The sequence below is a fragment of the Schistocerca americana genome, chromosome 7 (genome assembly GCF_021461395.2).
Source record: "Schistocerca americana isolate TAMUIC-IGC-003095 chromosome 7, iqSchAmer2.1, whole genome shotgun sequence".
Taxonomy (NCBI): domain Eukaryota; kingdom Metazoa; phylum Arthropoda; class Insecta; order Orthoptera; family Acrididae; genus Schistocerca; species Schistocerca americana.
This window is the reverse complement of record NC_060125.1, coordinates 135,252,900-135,279,475: the sequence shown is the minus strand read 5'-3', so window position 1 is coordinate 135,279,475 and position 26,576 is coordinate 135,252,900. Positions and strand designations below refer to the sequence as shown.

Here is a 26,576-nt window from a genome sequence, read left to right as displayed (position 1 = left end):
GAAACGTAGGGTTTCGCAGGCATCGAATGAAGGGTAGAGCCAGCCATGGTCTCCGAGCTGATAGTCCATGCTGCTGCAAACCTCGTCGAACTGTTCGTGCAGATGTTTGTTGTCTTCCAAACGTCCCCATCTGTTGACTCAGGGATCAAGACGTGGCTGCACGATCCATTACAGCCATGCGGATAAGATGCCTGTCATCTCGACTGCTAGTGATACGAGGCCGCTGGGATCCAGCACGGCGTTCCGTATTACCCTCCTGAACCAACCGATTCCTTATTCTGATAACACTCGTTGGATCTCGACCAACGCGAGCAGCAATGTCGCGATACGATAAACTGCAATCGCGATAGGCTACAATCTGACCTTTATCAAAGTCGGAAACATGATGGTACGCATTTCTCCTCCTAACACGAGGCATCACAACAACGTTTCACCAGGCAACGCCGGTTAACTGCTGTTTGTGTATGAGAAATCGGTTGGAAACTTTCTTCATGTCAGCACGCTGTAGGTGTCGCCACTGGCGCCAACCTTGTGTGAATGCTCTGAAAAGCTAATCATTTGCATATGACAGCATTTTCATCCTGTCGGTTAAATTTCGCGTCTGTAGCACGTCATCTTCATGGTGTAGCAATTTTAATGGCCAGCAGTGTATTATCATTATATCTTTTTCATGTCTGTTTCATTTTTCGTTTATAGTCTTGGAAGAGATGTGAGATTTGTGATCATGTAATGAAGTTAATATCTTTGTAGGACAAAAATTTCTGCAGCATGTAAGCTTACATTTGAACAGAAAACACCATTCATTCATTGCAATTCGTATGAAGTGTAATAAAAAGGTCTGTATTATTGATAATCATTTTATAATTTGAAGCGTACAGCGAAGTAGTGTTTAAGCAGTTATGGACTTAACAGGGAAAAACTTCTAGTGTGGACAGTCAAATGGCAACTGTAGCGAATCCATCAGGTTCTTTGACTGGTTAACAGATCCGTATCTGAAGTCTTCCCGATTTAGTAATGCTCCTTCGCGCCATCACCCCTCTTGTAGTTATATTTGTCTGTCCAACTTCCGTGCTTACTCAGTTTGCATATGTCAATAACTCTTCAACTGAACAGCCTACTGTGATAATCATCATTGCAGCATCCACTATTTTAGCGAAATTTAAATCAGATCAGTCCTCAGCGCTTCGGTACCCCACTTGTTTTCACACTGCTACTTTTCTATTATTCTCTTCAACTTAAATCTGCTCTTCATCGTAACTAAACTGGGATCCGAGTCTATACCCACTAATGTGTACGCCTGAGAGTCTAATACCTGATTTATGAATCTCTGTCTCAATATTCTGCTTATTTCTTTTTTTTTTTCTTTTTTTTTTTTTTTTTTTTTTTTTTTTTTTCACCAGTCTACTGACTGGTTTGATGCGGCCCGCCACGAATTCCTTTCCTGTGCTAACCTCTTCATCTCAGAGTAGCACTTGCAACCTACGTCCTCAATTATTTACTTGACGTATTCCAATCTCTGTCTTCCTCTACAGTTTTTGCCCTCTACAGCTCCCTCCAGTACCATAGAAGTCATTCTCTCATGTCTTAGCAGATGTCCTATCATCCTGTCCCTTCTCCTTATCAGTGCTTTCCACATATTCCTTTCCTCTCCGATTCTGCGTAGAACCTCCTCATTCCTTACCTTATCAGTCCACCTAATTTTCAACATTCGTCTATAGCACCACATCTCAAATGCTTCGATTCTCTTCTGTTCCGGTTTTCCCACAGTCCATGTTTCACTACCATGCAATGCTGTACTCCAGACGTACATCCTCAGAAATTTCTTCCTCAAATTAAGGCCGGTATTTGATATTAGTAGACTTCTCTTGGCCAGAAATGCCTTTTTTGCCATAGCGAGTCTGCTTTTGATGTCCTCCTTACTCCGTCCGTCATTGGTCATTTTACTGCCTAGGTAGCAGAATTCCTTAACTTCATTGACTTCGTGACCATGAATCCTGATGTTAAGTTTCTCGCTGTTCTCATTTCTACTACTTCTCATTACCTTCGTCTTTGTCCGATTTACTCTCAAACCATACTGTGTACTCATTAGACTGTTCATTCCGTTCAGCAGATCATTTAATTCTTCTTCACTTTCACTCAGGATAGCAATGTCATCAGCGAATCGTATCATTGATATCCTTTCACCTTGTATTTTTATTCCACTCCTGAACCTTTCTTTTATTTCCATCATTGCTTCTTCGATGTACAGATTGAAGAGTAGGGGCGAAAGGCTACAGCCTTGTCTTACACCCTTCTTAATACGTGCACTTCGTTCTTGATCGTCCACTCTTATTATTCCCTCTTGGTTGTTGTACATATTGTATATGACCCGTCTCTCCCTATAGCTTACCCCTACTTTTTTCAGAATCTCGAACAGCTTGCACCATTTTATATTGTCGAACGCTTTTTCCAGGTCGACAAATCCTATGAAAGTGTCCTGATTTTTCTTTAGCCTAGCTTCCATTATTAGCCGTAACGTCAGAATTGCCTCTCTCGTCCCTTTACTTTTCCTAAAACCAAACTGATCGTCACCTAGCGCATACTCAATTTTCTTTTCCATTCTTCTGTATATCATTCTTGTAAGCAGCTTCGATGCATGAGCTGTTAAGCTGATTGTGCGATAATTCTCGCACTTGTCAGCTCTAGCCGTCTTCGGAATTGTGAGGATGATGCTTTTCCGAAAGTCAGATGCTATATCGCCAGACTCATATATTCTGCACACCAACGTGAATAGTCGTTTTGTTGCCACTTCCCCCAATGATTTTAGAAATTCTGATGGAATGTTATCTATCCCTTCTGCCTTATATGACCGTAAGTCCTCCAAAGCTCTTTTAAATTCCGATCCTAATACTGGATCCCCTATCTATTCTAAATCGACTCCTGTTTCTTCTTCTATCACATCAGACAAATCTTCACCCTCATAGAGGCTTTCAATGTATTCTTTCCACCTATCTGCTCTCTCCTCTGCATTGAACTGTGAAATTCCCGTTGCGCTCTTAATGTTACCACCGTTGCTTTTAATGTCACCAAAGGTTGTTTTGACTTTCCTGTATGCTGAGTGTGTCCTTCCGACAATAATATCTTTTTCGATGTCTTCACATTTTTCCTGCAGCCATTTCGTCTTAGCTTCCTGCACTTCCTATTTATTTCATTCCTCAGCGACTTGTATTTCTGTATTCCTGATTTTGCCGGAACATGTTTGTACTTCCTCCTTTCATCAATCAACTAAAGTATTTCTTCTGTTACCCATGGTTTCTTCGCAGCTACCTTCTTTGTACCTATGTTTTCCTTCCCAACTTCTGTGATGGCCCTTTTTAGAGATGTCCATTCCTCTTCAACTGTACTGCCTACTGCGCTATTCCTTATTGCTGTATCTATAGCGTTAGAGAACTTCAAACGTATCTCGTCATTCCTTAGTACTTCCGTATCCCACTTCTTTGCGTATTGATTCTTCCTGACTAATGTCTTGAACTTCAGCCTACTCTTCATCACTACTATATTGTGATCTGAGTCTATATCTGCTCCTGGGTACGCCTTACAATCCAGTATCTGATTTCGGAATCTCTGTCTGACCATGATGTAATCTAATTGAAATCTTCCCGTATCCCCCGGCCTTTTCCAAGTATACTTCCTCCTCTTGTGATTCTTGAACAGGGTATTCGCTATTACTAGCTGAAACTTGTTATAGAACTCAATTAGTCTTTCTCCTCTTTCATTCCTTGTCCCAAGGCCATATTCTCCTATAACCTTTTCTTCTACTCCTTCTCCTACAACTGCATTCCAGTCGACCATGACTATTAGATTTTCGTCTCCCTTTTCATACTGCATTACCCTTTCAATATCCTCATACACTTTCTCTATCTGTTCATCTTCAGCTTGCGACGTCGGCATGTATACCTGAACTATCGTTGTCGGTCTGCTGTCGATTCCGATTAGAACAACCCGGTCACTGAACTGTTCACAGTAACACACCCTCTGCCCTAACTTCCTATTCATAACGAATCCTACACCTGTTATACCATTTTCTGCTGCTGTTTATATTACCCGATACTCATCTGACCAGAAATCCGTCTTCCTTCCACTTCACTTCACTGACCCCTACTATAACTAGATTGAGCCTTTGCATTTCCCTTTTCAGATTTTCTAGTTTCCCTACCACGTTCAAGCTTCTGACATTCCACGCCCAGACTCGTAGAACGTTATCCTTTCGTTGATTATTCAATCTTTTTCTCATGGTAACCTCCCCCTTGGCAGTCCCCTCCCGGAGATCCGAATGGGGGACTATTCCGGAATCTTTTGTCAATGGAGAGATCATCATGACACTTCTTCAAATACAAGCCACATGTGCTGTGGATACACGTTACGTGTCTTTAATGTAGTGGTTTCCATTGCCTTCTGCATCCTCATGTCGATCATTGCTAATTCTTCCGCCTTAAGGGGCAATTTCCCACCCCTAGGACAAGAAAGTGCCCTGAACCTCTATCCGCTCCTCCGCCCTCTTTGACAAGGCCGTTGGCAGAATGAGGCTGACTTCTTATGCCGGAAGTCTTCGGCCGCCAATGCTGATTATTTATCAAATTTTAGGCAGTGGCGGGGATCGAACCCGAGACCGAAGACGTTTTGATTATGAATCAAAGACGCTACCCCTAGACCACGGGTTACCAGCTGAAATCTTCCCGTGTATTCTCGTGGTTTCATAGTATATCTCATCCTCTTGGGATTTTTGAACAGTGTATTCGCTATTACAAAAAAATGGTTCAAATGGCTCTGAGTACTATGGGACTTAACATCTGAGGTCATCAGTCCCCTAGAACTTAGAACTACTTAAACCTAAGTAACCTAACTACAACACACACATCCATGCCCGAGGCAGGATTCGAACCTGCGACCGTAGCGGTCGCGCATCTCCAGACTGTAGCGCCTAGAACCGCTCGGCAACACCGGCCGGCTCGCTATTACAAGCTGAAATGTTCTCCCTCATATCCACACTCTCCCATAACACTGTTACTTGTTTCCTCCCCTGCTACAGCGTTATTCCCCTCATGATTATTATACAAACATAAAAAAAAGTTTTGCAACACCTCGGTTCCGAGAGTTCCGGAACTTTATCAGAAAATTGGAATAGAGATAAACAAAAACGTCATTTCCGCCCCTTATATTGCTCATGAGAACCACACATTGTATGTTGTACCACCACACAGCGAGACCTTCAGAGGTGGTGGTCCAGATTACTGTACACACCGCTACCTCTAATACCCAGTAGATTTGCATTAATGCATGCCTGTATTTGTCGTGGCATTCTATCCACAAGATCATCAAGGCACTGTTGGTCCAGATTGTCCGGCACCTCAACGGCGATTCGGCGTAGATCTCTCAGAGTAGTTGGTGGGTCACGTCGTCCATAAACAGCCCTTTTCAATCTATCCCAGGCATGTTCGATAGGGTTCATGTATGGAGAACATGCTTGCGACTCAAGTCGATCGATGTCGTTGTCCTGAAGGAAGTCATTCACAAGATGTGCACGATGGAGACGCGAATTGTCGTTACACTACCTTAAAAAAATGGCATTCACGTATCGTACAGCCATTACGGCGCCTTCCATGACTACCAGCGGTGCACGTCGGCCCCACATAATGCCACCTCAAATCAGCAGGAACCTCCACCTTGCTGCAGTCGCTGGACAGTGTGACTAAGGCGTTGAGCCTGCCCGGATTGCCTCCAAACACGTCTCAGACGATTGTCTGGTTGAAGGCATAGAAGGCATATGCGACACTCATCGGTGAAGAGAACGTGATGCCAATACTGAGCGGTCCATTTGGCATGATTCTGGGACCATCTGAAACGCGCTGCAAGGTGTCGTGGTTGCAAAGATGGACCTCGCCATGATGTCTGAAGTTGCGCATCATGCTGCCTATTGCGCACAGTTTGATTCATAACACGACGTCCTGTGTCTGCACGAAAAACGTTATTCAACACGGTGGCGTTGCTGTCAGGGTTCCTTCGAGCCTTAATCCGTAGGTAGCTGTCATTCACTGCAGTAGTAGCCCTTGGGCGGCCTGAGCGAGGCATGTAATCGACAGTTCCTGTCTCTCTGTATCTCCTCCATGTCCGAAGAATATCACTTTGGTTCACTTCAAGACGCCTGGACGCTTCCATTATTGAGAGCCCTTCCTGGTACAAAATATCAATGTGGACGCGATCGAACCGCGCTATTGACCGTCTAGGAATGGTTGAACTACAGACGAGCCGCGTACCTTCTTCCTGGTGGAATGACTGGAACCGATCGGCTTTCGGACCTCCACCGTTTACTAGGAGCAGCTCATGCATGGTTGTTAACATCTTTGTCAGGAGTTCCAGGAACCGGGGTGAAAAAACTTTTTTTGATGTGTGTATTTTCATTTCCATCTACAAACTGCATAACTTGTATGTATTGTCTGTCTCTTCATCTTCTGCTTGTGACGGCGACGTGTGTAGCTGATCTGTTATTGTTGTGATTGGCTTGCTGACGATTCTGATTAGAATCACTAATGATCAGTCGTCAGAAATTATAGGACAAAAATTAGTGAAAAATTTAATGTAACGTGGAAGAGGCTTGTATTTGGAGGACGGACTTGTTTTTGATCATCGATTATTTGATGTGATCTCATTTAAAATCGTCTGTGAATAGTGGTTATCGAGGGACTGTATCTTCATTTATTGATTCTCTAGGAACCACATACATACCTATATCCATCAACTTCACTGACCAGCATGCCTATCAACCATTAACAAAGGTCCAGGTACAAAAACTAGCCCTTAAATCGCGGTAATTTGAATATTTACTACACGCAGTGGATAAAAATGTGTGTGTGAAATCTTATGGGACTGCTAAGTCCCTAGGTTTACACACTACTGAACCTAAATTATCCTAAGGACTAACATAGACACCCATGCCCGCGGGAGGACTCGAACCTCCGCCGGGACCAGCCGCACAGTCCATGACTGCAGCGCCTTAGACCGCACGGCTAATCCCGCGCGGCCGCAGTAGATAACTCTGGTGAATAAAACTGATTGCTTGACAGACATTTGAGGAATTAGAAGGCTGATGCGCAAATGGGACGAGACTGGTGAATAAGTTGACTTGTTATTAAGCACTTTGACTCTTCTCTCAGTACTATCAAATTTGCTTGGCACAGCGTCTGTCAAAGAATCAGGATAGAATGTAAACTGAGGTGATGCATGATGTGCGGCTTCAAGGTGTTTTAGGATATATTAAGAAGTCAATCAGGATTTATTGGATTACAAATATGAATCACTATTACTCTTATCGCCACAAGTGATTAATAGAGCTCAGAAAGTATGTCAATTTATAAATATCGATATTCTATAATAAAACTTGTCATGGATAATTCCGTTCTTGAACATGTTTATTAATAGATTGAAAGGATAGTTACAAGTATGTAAATCACAACAACCGAGCTTTCTGGATTATGGGAGGCTACTATAGAAACGAAGTACAAAGCTTGCCTCATTTATACCGACTGCAACAGAAAGGAATCAATGTTTGAAGCTGCTACAGAAACAAAGATACGACCTTAAGTTTTCACCAACAAATTAAATGAAACAGTTGTGTCGATAGAAATGCCAAATGGTAGGAAGTCCATGGAACGTCTAACCTAAAATCACAGCTGAAAGAAAATGTTAGCGATCCTCTAGGCTCAAGTAAAGTAAAATCATTACCTTTCGTCCTTACTAAGTAAGCAGCAAAAACCATCCATAAATACTTAGCAGTCCAAGCATCCACGGCCGAGTGACACTTGGCAGGCAGCGTCAGACCACTTCACCCAGATACGGAATACGGACTACTTCTTGAAGATGCATTAGCCTAGCTCTTTCCCTGTCAATGTTCGACAAACTCTATGCAACCTACTACTTGCCAGTACCGCGTTAGGTTGGCAATACAATCTTCTTGTGCTACAAACTACGATCGTGTGTAACCAACTTCAAAATATCCTCTCGCACACGTGCATTCACACAGAGACACGTAGAAGAAAAAAGTGAATCGAAGTGGGCTATGCATGGGTAAATAAAGTGTGATTGTGGCTGGGTAAAAATGACAGTGAACCTGACACTGCTCACATGATAGACGCAAAGTGCTCTTAAGACAATGAGGAGACAGAAGTCGTGGTACACCACCTAGTGCTGTGCCGGACCTCTTTTTGCCTGACGTAGTGCTACAGGTTGATGTGCCATCGACTCATCAAGCAGTTGGAAGCCTCGTGCAGAAATGTGGAGCCATTTTGCTGTCTCTATTGGCTTCCATATTTGCGAAAGAGTAGCCAGTGAAGGATTTTGTGCAGGATTTAATTGATTGTACCCCATAAGTGTCCGAGAAGATTCATGTTGGACGATCTGGTTGGCGAAATCATTCGCTCGAATCGTCCAGAATGTTCTTCAAAGCTGTTGCGAACAATTGAGGCAGCGTGAGATGGCGCATTGTCATCCATAAAGATTCCATCGTTTTTTGGGAACACAAAGTTCCTGAATGGATGCAGATTGTCTGCAAGTAGCCGAACATAACAATTTCCAGTCGATGATCGCTTCAGTTTGACCAGAGGACACAGTACATTTCATATAACATAGCCCACACCATTATGGAGCCACCAGCAGCTTGCTTTGTGCCTTGTTGACAACGAGTTCATAGCTTCGTGGGGTCTGCACCACACTCAGTCCTACCGTCAGGTATTGCCAACTGAAATCGGATCTCATCTGATGGCTGTCCAGTCGTGTAAGGTCCAATCAATATGACAACGAGGACAGGAGAGACGCTGCAACCAACGACGTGCTGTAAGCAAAGACACTCGCGGTTGTCGTCTGCTGACATAACCTATCAACGCTAGATTTCGAAGATCTGTCTTAACGGACACGTTCGTAGTATCGTAGTACGTCCAACATTGATATCTGTGGTTGTTTCACTAAGTGTTGCTTGCCTTTTTGCACACTGACAACTCGACGCAGCTCTAGATCATTAAGTGAAGGCCGTCGGCCACTGCCGATTTCCTTGGTGGGAAGTAATGCTTGAAATTCGGTATTCTTGGCATACTCTTGACGCTGTGGATCTCGGAATACTAAATTCCCTAAAATGATTTCCGGAGTGAAATGTTCCATGCGTCTAGCTCCAGTTATCATTGCAGGCTCACAGTCTCTTAGTTCCGGTCATTCGGCAATAATCATGTCGAAAACGTTTTCACATGGACCAGCAGGCAAAAAATGGCAGCTTCACCATTTACTGCATATTTATATCTTGAGTATCCGATACCACCGCCACCAGTATATGTGCACTCCACTATTCCATGACCCTTGTAACCTCCGTGTATTTACTAAACAGATTAAACTGCCCCGCCGGGCGGAGTGGTCGAGCGGTTCTAGGCGCTACAGTCTGGAACTGCGCTATCGCCACGGTCGCAGGTTCGAATCCTGCCTCGGGCATGGATGTTTGTGATGTCCTTAGGTTAGCTGGGTTTAAGTAGTTCTAAGTTCTAGGGGCCTGATAACCTCAGAAGTTAAGTCCTACAGTGCTCAGAGCCATTTCAACCATTTTTTTAAACTGGCCCCTTTCAACACGATAAGTAAAATGGTACGTCTATAATCAATAGAACTGGAAATCCGTTTGGTCAGCAAAAAGCAACGCTACGGCATTGAGCTTAGTTGGGCTCTTCGCGTTATTGCCATGACGTTAGCAGCTTCAAGGGCCTCCTACGGGGCCAGGCAGTTAGGAAGGTTTGTCCGGTAGGGTTTTGGGGGGAGGGGCAGCAGGCCTTCAGTACCTCAGCTGCCGTGGCGTCATCCTCAGTGGACAGCAGCGGGCCGACAACTGCCGTCCAGTGGACTGCAACAGCTAGACGACACGCTACAATATAGCAGATCACTCAGCAGTTCTATCTATACTGGTGTCATGGGTATGAAGTGAATTTTGCGACGGGTGGAGGAATTAAATGAGGCATTCCCCAGGGAAGATCGCTGGGGTCAGTGGTGTTCGTGGTGCATATTAATAACCCTTCCGGAAACGTTAATAGCAACGTCAGACTCTTCAAAGTTCATGGAGTTATCCATTACGAAGTATTATCTTGAACGAGATACACTAATATCAGTGATACCTCGATAAGATATCAAAGTGGTGTAAAGATTGGTAGCTTGCTTTAAGTGTTCCGAAACGTAAAACTGTGAACTGCATGAAACTAAAAAGGTAGACTCCTACAAATACAATTAGAATACATCAACTCGTACAAACATCTGTGTGCAAAGATTTTTAGGGATGTGAAGTGGAATCGTTACATAGGTTCAGTCGTAGGTAAAGCAGCTGCAGGCATCGGTTGATCTGTACATTACTAGGGATTTGTGCGATTCTTCCGCCTTTAGGGGCAGTTTCCCACCCAAGGACAAGAGAGGCCCAGGACCTCTGTGCCCTCCTCAGTCCTCTTCGACAAGGCCGTTCGCTGAATGAGGGTGACTTCTAATGCCGGAAGTCTTCGGCCGCCAATGCTGATTATTAACCAAAATGTAAGTGGTGGTGTGTTTCGAAACCGGTACCATAGATGTTTTCAATACTAATAAAAAGCGTTACCCCTTTACCACACCATCGGCTGGAAGACTACGTCTCATCCGACTAGGTCACAGTTTTCCAGTCGTCTACGATGTAATGTGGTCACGAACTCAAGAAAGGCGTTGCCATGGTGTTAGCAAAGACATTCGCGTCGTAGTCTGCTGCCATAGGCGATCAACGCCAAGTTTCGACGCACAGTCCTAACGGATACATTTGTCCCACGTCCGACGTCGATTTCTACGATTTTTTCACACAGTATTGCTTGTCTGTTAGCATTGACAACTCCACGCAAACGCCGCTGCTGTCGATCATTAAGTGAAGGCCGTCGGCCCCTGCGATGTCGGTGGTGGGAAGTAATGCGTAAAATGTGATATTCTCGACACACTCTTGACACTACGGTCGTCGGAATATTGAATCCCCTAACGACTTCCGAAATTGAATGCCCAAGCGTCTAACTACAGCTACAGTTCCGCGTTCAAAGTCTGTTAACTGCCATCGTGCAGCCATCATCACGTCGGAAGCCATTTAGCATGATCACCCGAGTACAAGTGACAGCTTCGTCAATGTCTTTCCATATCTTGTGTACACAATAGTGCCGTCACCTCTATACTTGCACATCGTTATCCAATGCCTTTTGTCACTTCAGTGTATTTCGATGCGACAGACTCAGATGGAGAACTGAAATGGAGACACATTCTGCAGTACAGTACTAGTCTGCTATTTTGTCGCAGAAGAATCTCGTAGCACCGTGGTATAGTGGTTATGATACTAAATTGCTGCATGAAGGGCCGTGAGTTCGAAACTCACAAGGACTGAATTAATTTCTATATTCTGTTCGAGTACATTCTAGAAGTATCCGCAAATGTCGAGACTCATTGTGCTGAAATGTTCTGTAGTTGTATGCATACTGTAGGAGTTCTGGCCGGAGGCAGTTCGCTCCGCGCTCTTGTATGTGCAAGTGTTGAATAAACCTTTGTTAAAAGAAGTTAGTGTTCGTCATTCATCTAATTACACCTTTTTCTACGTGACATTATTCTGGTGGAGGCGCTGGGTATTGGAACATGTGATAGCGCACATTCGACGACACAGTGGCTCCTATCAGGCGACGACAGAGCCGCCGTTTACGTGGCTAGAAACCATATTCAACAGATCACAATCTTTCGGAGACAGAAGAAGAAGAAGAAAAAGAAGAGAACGTTACGATGACAGCAACTGTGTGCCACTACATGAAACATTCTTCCGGGTTATCTGGTGACGATGGCCAAGATCCAAACAAGTGGCTGAAGGTATATGAGCGTATAGCCAAATTTAACAAATGGGATGACACCGTGTGTTTGGCTAACTTATTTTTCTACTTGGATGGCACTGCCAAGCAATGGTATGAGAAAAACGAGGAGAAGTTCACAAGCTGGGAAGTATCCCAGGAGGAACTGCGCAAGTATTTCGGTGACACACAACGACAGAAGTGCAAGGCTGAAGATAAATCAAAGTGCAGGAGAAACTACAGCATCCTACATTCAAGACGGAGCTGCGTAAAATAGTGGATCCTAGAATCAAGGAGGAAGATAAGGTTGCACATCTCATGAAGGGTGTTGCTGAGGACATGTATCAAGCCCTACTGCTGAAGGAGGTTTCGATAGCAGACGGCTTCATAAAATGGTGCCAGTATATCGAGACAATGCATCAAAAAAGAATTACACACAATAAGTTTGAAGGGGCTCCAAACATCGAATAGATGTCTGTGATGGAGGAAGCAATTGATTTCACAAGTATTCGTCAGATAGCGAGAGAGGAAGTTCAGAAGGCACTTGGATTGCACGGCGAGCAAAAAACAGAGACGCTTCAAGAGGTCATAAGGGAGGAAGTGGAACAGACATTGAGCCCAATCTCTCGTCCTTCATGTCCCTTTAAAACGGCGAAAAAGTCGAGACCCAGGCGGAGTTACGTTCCTACAATGTCGCATGAGGAACTTGTTTGGGCACCAAGGAAGAGTGACGTCTGGAGGATCCAAGATAACCAACCAGTATGTTTCCATTGTGGACGACCGGGACATGCGGTGCGCTGTTGCCGAGAAAGGCGGCAGATATTTGACGACGTCCGTGCCGGATGACAGCAGACCGATCTTAGCCGACGCCAACTCCGGGACGAAGAAGATGAACAAGAAGATGTGGGTGCAGGACGCCCAAGCTGGCCGCTGGAGAGGACGCACCCCAACACGCCGATCAAGGTCTCCATCGCAGTTTAAAAGCTCCAGCCGATCACTTAGCCGCTGCAACGTGGGAAAGGGTGTGAGCTTCCTTGGAGGACGCCGAATAGAAAAATTCTCCGCCGTCGATCACTACAATGATAGGAAACTACGTCGATATCCTCATGGATGGCCGACCAGCCCAAGCTCTTGTGGACTCTGGAGCATCATATTCAGTCATTTGGGAGAAGTACCGTCGCCAGTTGCAGAAAACCGTATTCGTCGGCAACAAAACATCACTGCTGAAGGTGGCTAATGGGAAATATGTAAAACGTACAGGTAGATTTACCATTCGTGTGGGTGTAAGTGGCCGTACACAGCCCTTAGAATTCATCATCTTACGGGAGTGTAGTCATGACGTCATTCTCGGATGGGACTTTATTAAAGCTTCTCAGGCAATTATAGATCCCCCGCAGTGATTGAAGGAAACATGAGTGAATATATTGCGAACTATATGAATACCTTTACGTATTCCCGTACGTGGATGACGTCTGCCAACAGTATAACTGTCCTCTTCACAAGGCCCGAATCATTCTGTCCGACAACTGATGAAGAAATATGAATTGATATGATGTAAAATAAACTTTGGTACAACTTGACACATCGTGAGACGTCAAAAATTATCAGTTTGATGCTGTAGGGCAGTGGGGCTGCTATATACAGGGTGATTTTTTTCACCGTACACAAACGATAGGGACTGATCGATGAGAGGATACGGAGCAAAAAAGGTCTTTTGAACTTATGTCCGAAAGTGCTTGGTTTCCATGATAGGGACGATTTGTTCGATCATAGATTGTTGCAGAGACTGGGGTATGATACGTGCTGTACCATGAAGCCATAATTACAGTACGTGTTGAAAATGGTTTCTATGTTCCTCAAAGCATGTGTGTACTCGCCGTAGCAGGTTCTCACTTTCACACAGGCGAGGTTGCAACCGAACAGTGTCAAAGGCAACGCCAATAAGCTGCTCCAGTGTCTCCGCATCTGGATTGGGCTCTGCATAAACGATAATTTTGAGATGGCCCCATAACCAGAAATCGTACGAGTTAAAATCCGGTGAACGAGGAGGTCATGCGAGTGGATCCCGTAGTGCGAACCATCGATCAGGGAAGACACGATTGAGATTCGTCTGGACGTTGAAGGCTAAATGGGCTGGAGCACCATCACGTAGCAGCCACATAATCCATCGAATACTGAATGGTACTTCTTCCAGCGAGGGAGGCAAAGCCACCCACAAGAAATGCCGATAGTTCCGGCCTGTTAGGCGACTTGGAAGGCTGTTCCCAAAATATGGTCACAAGTTATCTCAGCCCTCACATTCCGGCTGCATCGATGCTGATGATTTGCTGTCACCGTACCATGGAGGTTCTGCATGATATACCACAGATGACTGTTAAGAAACTCGAATATATCACTCCGCGTAAAGGTGGCCTCATTTGTGAACAGAATGGATGACAAAAATCCTGGAATCGTGGTTTCCTGGTGAAGAAACTAGAGACAAAATTGTTCCCGATGTCTAAACTCTGTCGTTTGTAAACCTTGCACACGCCGTAAGTGCTAATGGTAGTAAATATTGTCTTGGAGAATGTTTAACACGATCGTCTAGCTTACCTCGCACTGGCACGTCTACATTATGGTACTGACGCGGTGATCACATTTCACTATGTTAATTACATTTTTCTTCAAGTCTGGTGTTCGAACATTTCGGGTACGTCCTTTGTGATTTTCTGTTTCCTGAAACGACCTTGTCTCAGACGAACTGTGAAACACTGTTGCAAACATTGAATGCTGTGTTCGTTGTTGGTGGGGATAGGTTCCTGATACAACCTTGCTGCCCGCCGCCCGTTGCCATTTTTCTTTCAAATGGTTCTGAGCACTATGGAACTTAACTTCTGAGGTTATCAGTCCCCTAGAACTTAGAACTACTAAAACCTAACTAACCTAAGGACACCACACACATCCATCCCCGAGGCAGGATTCGAACCTACGACCGTAGCGGTCGCGCGGCCCCAGACTGGAACGCCTAAAACCGCTCGGCCACTTCGGCCGGCCATTTGCCTTTCCGTAAATAAACACCATGTCGGCAAGCTCTCGATTAGACCACGGAACTATTCTATCACATCCACTACAAGGTGAGTCAGCAAGAGAAGTGAAATGGATACAACATTAGCAATTTCTGTGGCAGGAGAGAGCGCTAGGGCATGACGCATGGGGAACAGTACCACTCTCTAGAAGGAAACCATGCATACGTAACTGTAGCTGCATGGTACAGCGCGTGTATTAGACCGCAGCCTCTGTAACAACGTATGATTGAATAAGTGGTCTCTAGCATGGCAAACATGCCTTTCCGTATATAGGTTCATAGACCTTTTTTTGTTCCGCATCCTCTCGTCGATCAACCCCAGAGTTTGTACTCCGCGGAAAAAAATCACCCTGTATATTATGCAGGGAGACTAACACTTGGCTACAGAAGGCAGGTTCACGTGGATGTAGTCAGGACTAGGTATTCAGAGATGAAGAGGCTTGGACTGAGCAGACTGTCGTGGAGAGCTACAAAATCCAGTTCTGGGTGCGAAGGCAACAACAAGGTAGCACAAATATCGAACAGTATATCCCGTAAGTTTTGAAGTAGATTTTATTTGTTTTGTTTTAATGAACTTACTGTATAAAAACTGTTGCCGGATGAGTTAGCGTCAATTGCCGCAACCAGCACACTACATTACATCTCTCTGCACACTCACCTTTGTTGGACAGTATCAGGATCCGGCCAGTGTTCTCGTCGTATCGAGCACTAAGGTTAGCTGCTGCGGAAGACACCAGCAATCCCAGCAGGAGCAGCGTCGAACCTGCGTCGGAGAAGTTCATAAACTATAAACGGTACAAAGTATCTTTTCGTGTTGTTCGACTGCCAGACGTTACCCAATCACGAAAAAACTTGCTAAGGAAAGAACTTCGATTGCTGAGGAATCATGCTTATGACCAACCTCATTGTTCGAGGTGATTCAGTGTTCCTCTGCAGCAGTTAACACAAATGCCATTGTAACTGATTAACTTATGGCTCCATAGGTGCCATTTTCTTTGCAGTATCATCTAGCTATAACTACGAATTATCGTTAATAAATGGTCTGTCTTTCAATCCTAAGTATACAGGGTGAATTACTTAAAACTTGCATAGAAAATATAGCGGAAATGGAAAGTGCTTTCGATATGCGGTTTTCACAGAATGAATTAGTTGTCAGTGGCTTGTATTGTTAGCCAATAATAGATACCAATACTACTTAGAAAGTGTACTTCCTGTGCAAACATACTCCTCTTTAAATAGAAGAGTGTCTATTGGCGTTAACTAACTAATATTAGGGTAAATAGGGATATCAGCGGTGTTCGTTGCAGGATTATAGGGCAAGTCGTTTACTGAAAACCGTATTTTAAAAACTTTCCTCGCCGACAGTTATTTGTGTTACTCAACCTGCGTAGTTGCTAGGTACGATGTTGTGAGGTTGCCTTACAGTGTGCTTGTGTGTTCCTTGAGTGAACAGCGACCTCGTAGTCAGTTAGTGTGTGAAATTCCAAGCAGTACGTGAGTCGTGAATGGACGACTGCAGTTACCAACGCAGAAAAACCCGACATGCTCATGGCATATGGAGGGTGTAGGGAGAATGCACTACGTTCTTGTACGGTGTATACTGCAAGATATCCAAATAGACGTCAATCATATCGGTAATTATTTAGCACCCTCTTCAAGCAGTTACGTGAAAGTGGTAATGTAACACCTAGGCAACTTAAGGAAACAAGTGACGACAAAATAGGGGAAATCAATGTTGTTGTTGTTGTTGTTGTCGTATTTGATCCGCTCGTTAGCTCCTGCACAGTCGCACGAGAAAGTGGCACTAGTCAGGCAAGTGTTCTACACATTCTCCATCGACATAGGTTCCATCCAATCGCATTTCTCTCCATCAAAAGCTGCGTGGAAATAATTATGAGAACATGGACGCTAAGACAGGATACTCCAGATGTACGACATGTATCTTGTTTAGTGACGAAGCCACGTTTACCAATCATGGCCAGGTAAACCCCCGAAACATAGACTGTTCGTCTGTTGACGATTTGGCTTCGTTAGATGGTACGTCAGCTTCCAAAGGTTTAAACGTGTGGTGTGGAATAGCGAACCATAAGCTCATAGGTCCCTTTCTCATAGACGGAAAAAAGAACGTGCAGAAGTATCGCAGCTTCCTACGGGCTACCTTCCACGGATAATAGAAGATATTTCTCTGCAGATTAGGAGAAACATCTGGTACTAACATGATGGCCGTCCCGCGCATAGTACAGGAAGTACTGCGGCATGTCTACACGAACTGTTTGCAAATCGTTGGACTGGAGGTAGAGGGCATGTGCCCTGGCCGGTTTGTTCCCCGGTTTTGACACCTACAGACTTTTTTCTGTGGGGAAAGCTGGAAGACGCTGCCTGCAATGACGTACCAACTACATCCGATGATATGCAACGACGTATTACTGCAGCTTGCTCGGACATCTCCTCTGAAATAGCTAGGACGTGTGAGGCAGTCGTTCCTTATCAGACTGGGAGCATGTATTGGAGCCAGCGGTGGTCATTTTCAACCCAGCCTGTGATGGTCAATTGTCTCGTTACTGATCAGAATCCACATAACTAGTTTATGCACTTGCGTTGTTCCTTATTGTGTGCTGCTGCATTTAAAATCGTGTGTGTTTGCACAAAAAATACACTTTCAAATAATTATTACATTCTGTTGATTGGCTAACTAGCGCATGGCTAACTATCCGGTCAACAGGACTTCCCATTTCCACAATAGCTGCGGTGCAAGTTCTAGGTGGTTCATTCTGTATATGTGATTCTGTTTCGGGACCGATTTCATGAATTAAAACCCCAGTAGGGTCTTAACATTCATTGTTTCTGAAGGCTGCTCTAAGTCGCATTCGATAAAGAGCCGAGATTAATGCTTCATAATTACGAGTTAATGTAAATAACTAAACGAACATATCTGAATCTTTACAGAAGAAAAGAACATGGTGTATGATGACAAGACACAAAACTAGAGAGATAGAAAGCTATCTCGGCATTTGGATCAAAACTCTTTGTGTTCGTAGTGTGTTCCAGGAGCGCATACCAGTGAGATTCTTAAAAGTATCAGCGGTAAAGGCTGGATTTCAAAGGTTGTATAATATTTACCCCCAGCAGAAGAAGGGAACACAGTGCATCAACGGCGTCCGCAACGATGGATAAAGCCGTAGGAGGCACGCCAATCTCAAAAGAGTATGAACATCTGCCAAAAGGAATGCCAAACAACAGGAAGACAGGGTGAACATCTACCACGACGAAGGAAGCCATGTTTTTCGAGTACGACCTAGGACCTGGAGTGTGCCCGCAGCTTTAAGGCTGCAGTAGTCGCTGACACCGAGTGGTGGAGTCCACTCCATCATGGGCAGGTAAACCTAAGAGATTTTTAACAATAACCACGCCTAGCATTAACATCTCAATCAATTTGTCGTTTTTTATCTGTTTCTGATTCCTTTTTAAATTAAAAAAAAGGAAATTTGTGGTAAGCTACTATGGGACCAAACTGCTGAGATCATCGCTCCCTATGCTTAGATACTACTCAATCTAACTTAAATTAACTTACGCCACGCCCATGCCCGAGGAAGGACTCGAACTTTCGACGGGTGGGGAGGAAAGGGGAGGGGGGGGGAGGGAGCCGCGCGAACCGTTGCAAGGCGCCTCAGACGAATGGCTACCCCGCGCAGCTTTCAGTTAAATTACACAGTTTTATAGTTAGGTAGTCCACTACTCTCTGTCACATAACTCAGGTGCATCGCTTTTTTCTGTTATTCTTCCACCACTGTCTCCTCTTCTAGATGTTTATCGCGCAACACGGTCTTCCTGTTCAACATTAATTTTTATTTCTGAGACGGGGGCCTGTTTCAGACCTTTCCCCTCACATTTTATCATATTTGCATACTGAATTTGCATACGACATCCTCTTGCTTTCTTTACTTTCCGATTCAGTTTTCACTTGTCAACTTTTCACAGGTACTGCGCGCCGATTACATTGAGTGATAAAGGGCAGCTAATAGCCAGATTGATTACCGACCTCTCTGTATCTAATACTTTATTCTTGTAGTAGATGTTCCCATTAAATGCATCTGGCCTTGACAAGGGGAACGCCTTTCCCCTAGGGGGTAAACAAGAGGAAATTTCCCACGCTTTGGAAGAGCTACCGGTCACTGAGAAGGCAGCTCCTACAGTAGCAGAAGGCTCGGAGAGTCAGGCAAGCCTTTCAGGTATTATCCTCCTAGGAGGCTCCACAGAGCCAATGAGCGGCAGAATGGAAGACTGGTGTCGTCTATAGCTGAACAGAAAACCACTGGTGGAAGGGGCGACAACTCTGTTCGTTAATAAGTTTTGGTTGGAGTCCTCAGCAGCCCACCTGTCGTTATCCTGCTGTGTGTTGTCTCCAGATATGTTTGCTGAAGCAAAATAGATAGCCAGTCATGCGTCTGCAAATTTCCAAACTATGCCCTTCCCGTGGGGACACTGTGAAGCTCACCAATGTTCCAGAATTTACGAAAAACAAGTGTATGTGGGAACGGGAAGACACTCATTTCCCATTTCCTTACACACTTATCTCATTGGCGGATACATCTTTTTACCTTTATGGTGGGAGCTATGAACCGGACTTCCAGCTCCATGGTTGGAAGAGAACTAAGGCGGTTTCCGCGATTGATGCCTTTCCGAGGCCTGAAGGAAGGCTACTAAAAAAAGTGAGAGAAGATTCTAAGTCGGTATTGCGATTGGAATGGGTATTCTGATTCGAACGTCTACTTGGTGATTCTACTCTTGACTCTGTCTCCTACGTACTTCTCTTGTCTTCGACTCTGTATGCAGTCTTCGACGTTTCACTTCGAATTTAAGCGCATCTGCGGCCAGTAATCAGGAGGATCAAGGGATCCAGAATTCGCACTCTTACCGTATCGGCTCAGTCCGCAGCTCGTGGTATAGTGGCTAGCGTTGCTACCTGTAGATCATGGAGTCCCTGTTTCGGTTCCCGGCGGGGTTGAGGATTTTTTCTGCCGGGAACTTGTTGTTTGTGTTGTCATCATTATTTCATCATCATTCGTGAATGTGGCTGGATTGGATTGTGTAAAAATTTGACTGATGACCACACAGTTGAAAGCCCCAGAAACCACACATCATCATCACATCGGCTCAGCTCAGCAGCTTTTAGTACAGTCTGCAACCACCTCAGTGGCAGTCACGATAACATCGCATTTGCAATGTACAGTCCCGAGTTCGGGAACTACGATATGCAGAGGGAGGAGAAGTTCATTCCTAGTTCCTATTTATTAGTATTTATAACTTGATATATGCCCTTCACGTTCTGGCATCTAAGATTTTCTGCAATGTAATTATCGTTTCAAATGATTTATTTTTCTTTCGTTACCACTCACGTTTCATTTAATTATCGAGATAACTCATTGGAGCTCACTCGCCTAGTGATGTTTCTTTCTGATCTCTTCCTTTATTCATTGATCTGTTGCGTGTTCAGTTGGAATTCATTCACCTTTGGGTAATTACATAGTTTTGCAATCACAACTGAAAACGTAATTTGTGTCCTTTATGTGTCTGTACACGATCTCAATAATAATCGTCGAGAATCACGCCGGTGGCTACCCAAACAATCATTAATTTTCTTGTCACTGTTCTATTTTAATTACATAAATTGAACTATAGAAACGCAGACAGTCTACACCACACTCGTGCGACCCATCCCAGAATATTGCTCGTGCATGAGGGTCCAGTATCAAATATGTCTAATAGGAGATATTTAACGTATACAAAGAAGATCAGCACTAATACTGACAGGCATTTGTGACCCATGGGAACCTGAAAAACCCTAAGTGGCAGACGCTTGAAGACATACTCTACCTATCCTGCGAAAGCCTACTTATAGGGTTTCAACACCCAGATTCAAGTGAGGAGCCGGCCGAAGTGGCCGAGCGGTTAAAGGCGCTACAGTCTGGAGACCGCTACGGTCGCAGGTTCAAATCCTGCCTCGGGCATGGATGTGTGTGAAGTCCTTAGGTTAGTTAGGTTTAAGTAGTTCTAAGTTCTAGGGGACTTATGCCCACAGCAGTTGAGTCCCATAGTGCTCAGAGCCATTTTTTTGTACCATAACCACTGTCTACTCTCTTACAGTATATGTTACTTTCCATCTCTTTCCCACTTCCAACGTCTCCTTCTATGTCAGCACAAAAAATCGCGGGTATGTTCGCATTCCAAAATTTTCAGGAAAATTTGTGAAGATACAGAGTAAGGTAGAATGAGGCAGCTGGAAGCTCACTTTTGTTCTCCGATAGGAGCGTTTCCCCACCGGTATTTTTGCACTCAATTCAAGCAGGCATTGACATGTAAAATGTCTTTGTGTTTGGTGACAATGTAAATATTATAGATATTAAGTACAGGGAGGAACACATGCGCAAGTAGTGGTATGTTGAATCTTTTCGATTATACGACCTTTCTAAGTACGTTTTATCCTTAGCATTTTTCTTAACATTAACAGGGTCTTTTCTGAGATAGACAGCTTTATCGACAGAAAAAGAGGAAACATTAAGTCACTTGCATTTTGTCTGCTGCTACGAAATGCGTGTTTGCTCTACACTAACAACAGGAATGTATCAACAGATTTGTCCAACTGAAGATAATGGTGTGAACCAGCTAAACGCTTCTTGGAAAAACAAAAAAGTGACGTACGAATTAAACTGTTATGTTTACCATCTGTCATAGCCCTCATGATGTCCGTGCTTTACTGACGAAATATTCAAATGTTATACGTTGTCTAACATTCTCTGAAAGTTATAAGTATGTAGAACTGAGCGTGCTTGAATGTCAGTACTTTTCAGTTTTTTGGCTAAGGATCAACTGGTATTCTGGTTAGTAGACAAAGCCACTACCCCAAGACAATGGATACCTGGTTATAAAATTTATAATTTTGACTCAGCTGCGTGCAGCAGCCACACATGCATTCAGGAACAAAGACATCTGCACGAGAGTGAATAATGGAATCAGACTCCAGTTCGAAAATTCAAAACAGAACATTATAATGAACTGATTACGATAATGTAACTGATGGCGTTCGCAAACACGAAAGCCGAAGATACCAGGTATACTTCTACCTACGGCCTCGTCAAAGACGGTGGAAGAGTGGGCAGAAGTGCGGGTAATTTGGTAATATTGATGTCTCTGGTGTCAGAAACGTCCCCTAAAAGGTGGAAGGATCAGGCGCGACGAACGGCATGAGGATGGAGAAGGTAATGGAAACCATTGCATTCAAGGCAGAACAACCAACGAAACGGTAACATTCTTTGTGTCGTACCATGGAATGTTAGGAGCTTTAACATGACAGGGTGTCTAGAAAACATGAAATGGGAAATGAAATGGTTCCGCCTACATATAAAGGGGGTCAGTGAAGTGAAATGGAAAGAAGAGAAATTTATGTGGCCAGACTAATATAAGGTAATGTAACAACACGATATAATGGGAGTTGCTATGAATAAGAAATTATGATAGAGAGCGAGTTAGTGTGACTTGTATAGTGAAAGGTTTGTTTTCGTTAGAACTGACAGCGAAGCGAAGCTTACAACCATAGAACATGCTAATATCACAAGAGTAAGATAAAGAGATATAGAGAGAACGTAAAGGAAATTTTGAAAATTTGTGGTAAGTTCCTAAGGGACCAAACCGCTGAGATCATCGGTCCCGAGGCTTACACACTACTTAATCTAACTTAAACTAACTTACGCTAAGGACATGACACACACTCAGGCCCGAGAGAGGACTCGAACCTCCGGCAGGGAGAGCCCCGCGAACCGCAAGGCCCCTCACACCGCACGGCTACCCTGCGCGGCCTGTGTGAAGGTACTGAGTGGGTATTTAATATGTGAAAGAAGATGATACTCTAATATTCATGGTGACTGGAATGTTGTTGTAGGGGAATTAAGACAGATATTGGATGTAAAGGAGCAGACATGGACTCACATCGCAATTTAGTACGGAAGGAAAATAGACTGAAGCTTAAGAGAATCGTTTGGTATAATCAAACTCAGAAAAGCTGATGTATATCTGAAGTTTTCTAAAGCTGTAGATACTATGAGAGAGAATATCACCACAAGAATTACTGTACGTACGAAAAAGAATTGGCATCTCTAAAATTGCCATTTACAGAAGTTCGATAGAAAAGAATAGGTACAGCGAATATAACTGAGAAGAAATCTCCGATAACGGAGAACAATTAAGCGATGAAAGAAAGAAGTACAAAAATGTTCAGGAATATGCTGGAATATATTTTCCCTTACGAATAAAGTCAACAGGAACTAGAAGAAAGCAAAAGCGAAATGGCTTCGGGAAAAATGAGAGAAAAAAAAACCAGAAAAAGCAAGGGTCGTTGACCGATTCGGCGCATAGGAAAGTACTATTACGCGATAGAAGATGGAATGGAAGCCGATATGGAAGACAGGGGTTCTAGCCTCAGATTGAGGGTTTAATAGAGCTTTGGCAGACGTGCTATGGAGTACGAAAGAGGGGACCATTCCTGCGGAATTTCTCATATCTTTGGAGGGGTATTTGGGGGGGGGGGGGCAATGGCCACAAAGCGGCTATTCCAGTTGAGGAAGTGCTATGAATGTATGTTTGGAGCACTACACTGTGTTGGAATGAATAATGATTGCTGGGAAAATGGAAGAGGAATAGATGGGTTAAGAAGTTGGATTACGCAGGGATGTTGAATATTAGGTGAACTGTTAATATTAGAAATGAGAAGTTTTCCCACAAGAACGTGTAGAAAACATTGACAAAATAACGGACAGGATGGTAGCACACGTGTTATGGCGTGAAAGGATTGCTTTCATGGTTGTATAAAGGCTGCAAAGAATTAAAACTATAGGAAGAGACGGAAACTGGAACACAATCAACAAATAACTGAGGACTTTTCTGAGATGAGGTGGTTAGCGTAAGAGAGGAATTCGGGGCAGGCTTCATCAAACCATTCAGAGAGCTCATGACATAACAAATAAAACAGAGAAGCCTTTACCTCGTGAGTCCATTGGACATTAATCGTCTGGTACAAATGTCTTGACACTGAAAACCAAAATGCGCGTCAGCATGATGCGCACAAGGAGCGCCTGATACTTAATACTGACAACCGACAGAATCTTTAAAGAGAAATGATCGCATATTTTTTATATCTGTTCAAGAATGAAGAGTGGAAGATATTATTGTTGTAGAGCACATTTTGTAATTGAATTACAACATTTGTAAAGGAGCAGATCCAGAGATTTTGAAAGAATCGACGTACTCGTACCTTACCAAGGTTTGTTGAACATCTTTTGTTGCCCCAGTCCTGACAGCTTTAAATAAACCTTTCGATAATAACCAGGACTCCTTTATTCTTGTTTCAATGCTATTTGATTCATGTAGAAATATTTGAAGCAACTATTTGGATTTTCTTAAATATTATAGGTGTAACATTTTTCTCCAAAAATTAATATTACAGGACATTATTGATAACTGAATCTTAATGAACTTATTTGACATCGTCTACGTGTATAAGTAGTTTTCAATATGGATACATCTCTCCACTTACAAACAGGTCAAATCGTCAAGCTAATAAACAAGCTACTTCAAAACATAGACATTACCTTGATGAAAATAGAGAAATGTGTACCGAGAATGGTTTCATTTAGGCGTTCTTCAGTATGAAACAGTCATAACTATTCCATTTTCGCTAAACATAATTTTTATGCAGTTTTTGATTTTGTTTTTGCTTTGAAGTCTTTTTCTTAAGTAGTACTGTATATCTGATAAAATGTGCACTAAAAGGTGGTTTCCATGCAATTGATTGCAAAATGAGTGTTGTTAAAAATGATTTTAGAGATCTTGCCCTAATACATTCACGAACTTTACGTTCTGTAGTTATGTCGGAAGTAAAAATTGATGGGGGCGAGGCATTTTACAGACCACTATTAGTTTAATAGCTTCGGAGTTCTTATAAGGGAAATGTATTTCCAGTTACTACCTTTAACTGACATTTTAGGTCTAATATTGAATTTATTGCTCAATTTTCTCCAAAATTTAAGCCGTTATCTGTCGCAAGTGGTAAGATCATGTTCCCAGCTAGCCGTTTAAGTTATTTGAAACATACTTCACGGAGATCGTGACATAATTTCCACAACGCAGAAACACTAGTCTTGAAACATGGGGTGAAATTTTACTTATATCGTAAACAGGAAAGGTGAGAGCTTAGCTGGTGACATTCTCATAGTGTGCGTGAGCAGCATCAGGAATGGTCCCACGTATTCGTTCGTGCATATGCAGAGTAACCTTATCAGACCACTCCAGTGTCACCAGGAGAAGATTCTCTTGAGACAAAGACGTAGATTTTTATCTTTAAGTTGTGTCATGCCAGAAGTTTTATGTCATGAGACCTAATCATAATTCTCCCTGTTGATACATCTATTATCTCGATCATCAGCTTTAGAGCATTCGAATGTGTATCTAATAAAATGATTCCAAAGGCTAATTTAGTTATTTTAGTTGAGTGAGAGAGCGTACAAACTGCAAGATTCTGTCCATTACAACAAAATGCGAGTAACCTGAGACTGAAATATAAACAGGAAAGTTCTGTATTTAGAAATACGTTAACACGGCCTCTGTGATGGGGTGTGACTTTTTTATTAATGTGGTTCATAGAACTAATAAAATCCAGAATGACGCTCAAATCTCTTTAATATTTTAGATGTTTGAATCACCAAACTGAAACTTAAGACATATGGTTAAGGATTGCTTGAAAAAACGATATGAGAAGTGTTCTAATGATTCCTAATGATCGACTGGAGAAACCGACAGATAAGTGTTTTACGACAGGCAGTTTAGCCTCATAAGATTTCACAAAATGCACTTTAATGAGCCAAATCTGTGTTACAATAATTAACTTCCACAAAGACACAAATCTTACATGTTTAATACATTGCAAGAAATTTAAGATAAGAACTGTGGCATCTGTCCTAACAACCGAGTATTATATAGTGTTACATCGAACTTTTGTAGGGTACCTTCAGCATAAATAAATAGATTACAACAGGATGTACAACGGAAAGCCTTTTTCTGTTTTAAGAAAAGTATCTGCGTGTGAGAGTGTGTAATTTAGGTATTTACTCTTAAATAAGGCAAGTGAATATCATCAGCATCATCATTATCAGCCAATTTCCATCACCTGCACTATAAAATCCTCTATATTACTTCATTACGTTAATAAAACTATCACATACACGTTCCAGTGTACATCTCTCCTGTTTCTTTACGGTAAGTTTCTGTCGAAGAGAATGCTAGTAAGAATCAAAGACAGTCTCACCTTAGCCCATTTTGCGGTGGCCAATTCCATAACGCTCACTGTAGTATTCTCCACTTTCTTTTGTCCACCTGTTACTATTAATCCAACTTCTTATTGTTCTAAGAATGCTTCTTTGCTTATCCGTGGACTGTAAAGAACGAGATTCGTAATGGATGACCAATAACTTCCTGAGTATCGAATGCTTCTTTCAGCAAAAATGATCTTAAGTATGACGACATTTCGCATCCTTGGCAGATTAGTCTACACTGCGTAACAAAATTAAGGGCTCACTTTC

At 43.1% G+C, this 26,576-nt stretch overlaps 1 protein-coding gene across 1 annotated transcript in view; it reads right to left on the bottom strand.

Annotated features, from left to right (window-relative positions):
* LOC124622791 (myogenesis-regulating glycosidase-like) overlaps window positions 1-26,576 on the bottom strand; it is a 64,468-nt gene that overhangs the window by 25,054 nt on the left and 12,838 nt on the right. Inside the window, exon 2 of the mRNA XM_047148584.1 lies at window positions 15,608-15,712. Within this exon, the coding sequence (XP_047004540.1) occupies window positions 15,608-15,712 (105 nt within the window). The remainder of the gene's footprint in view (window positions 1-15,607; window positions 15,713-26,576) is intronic.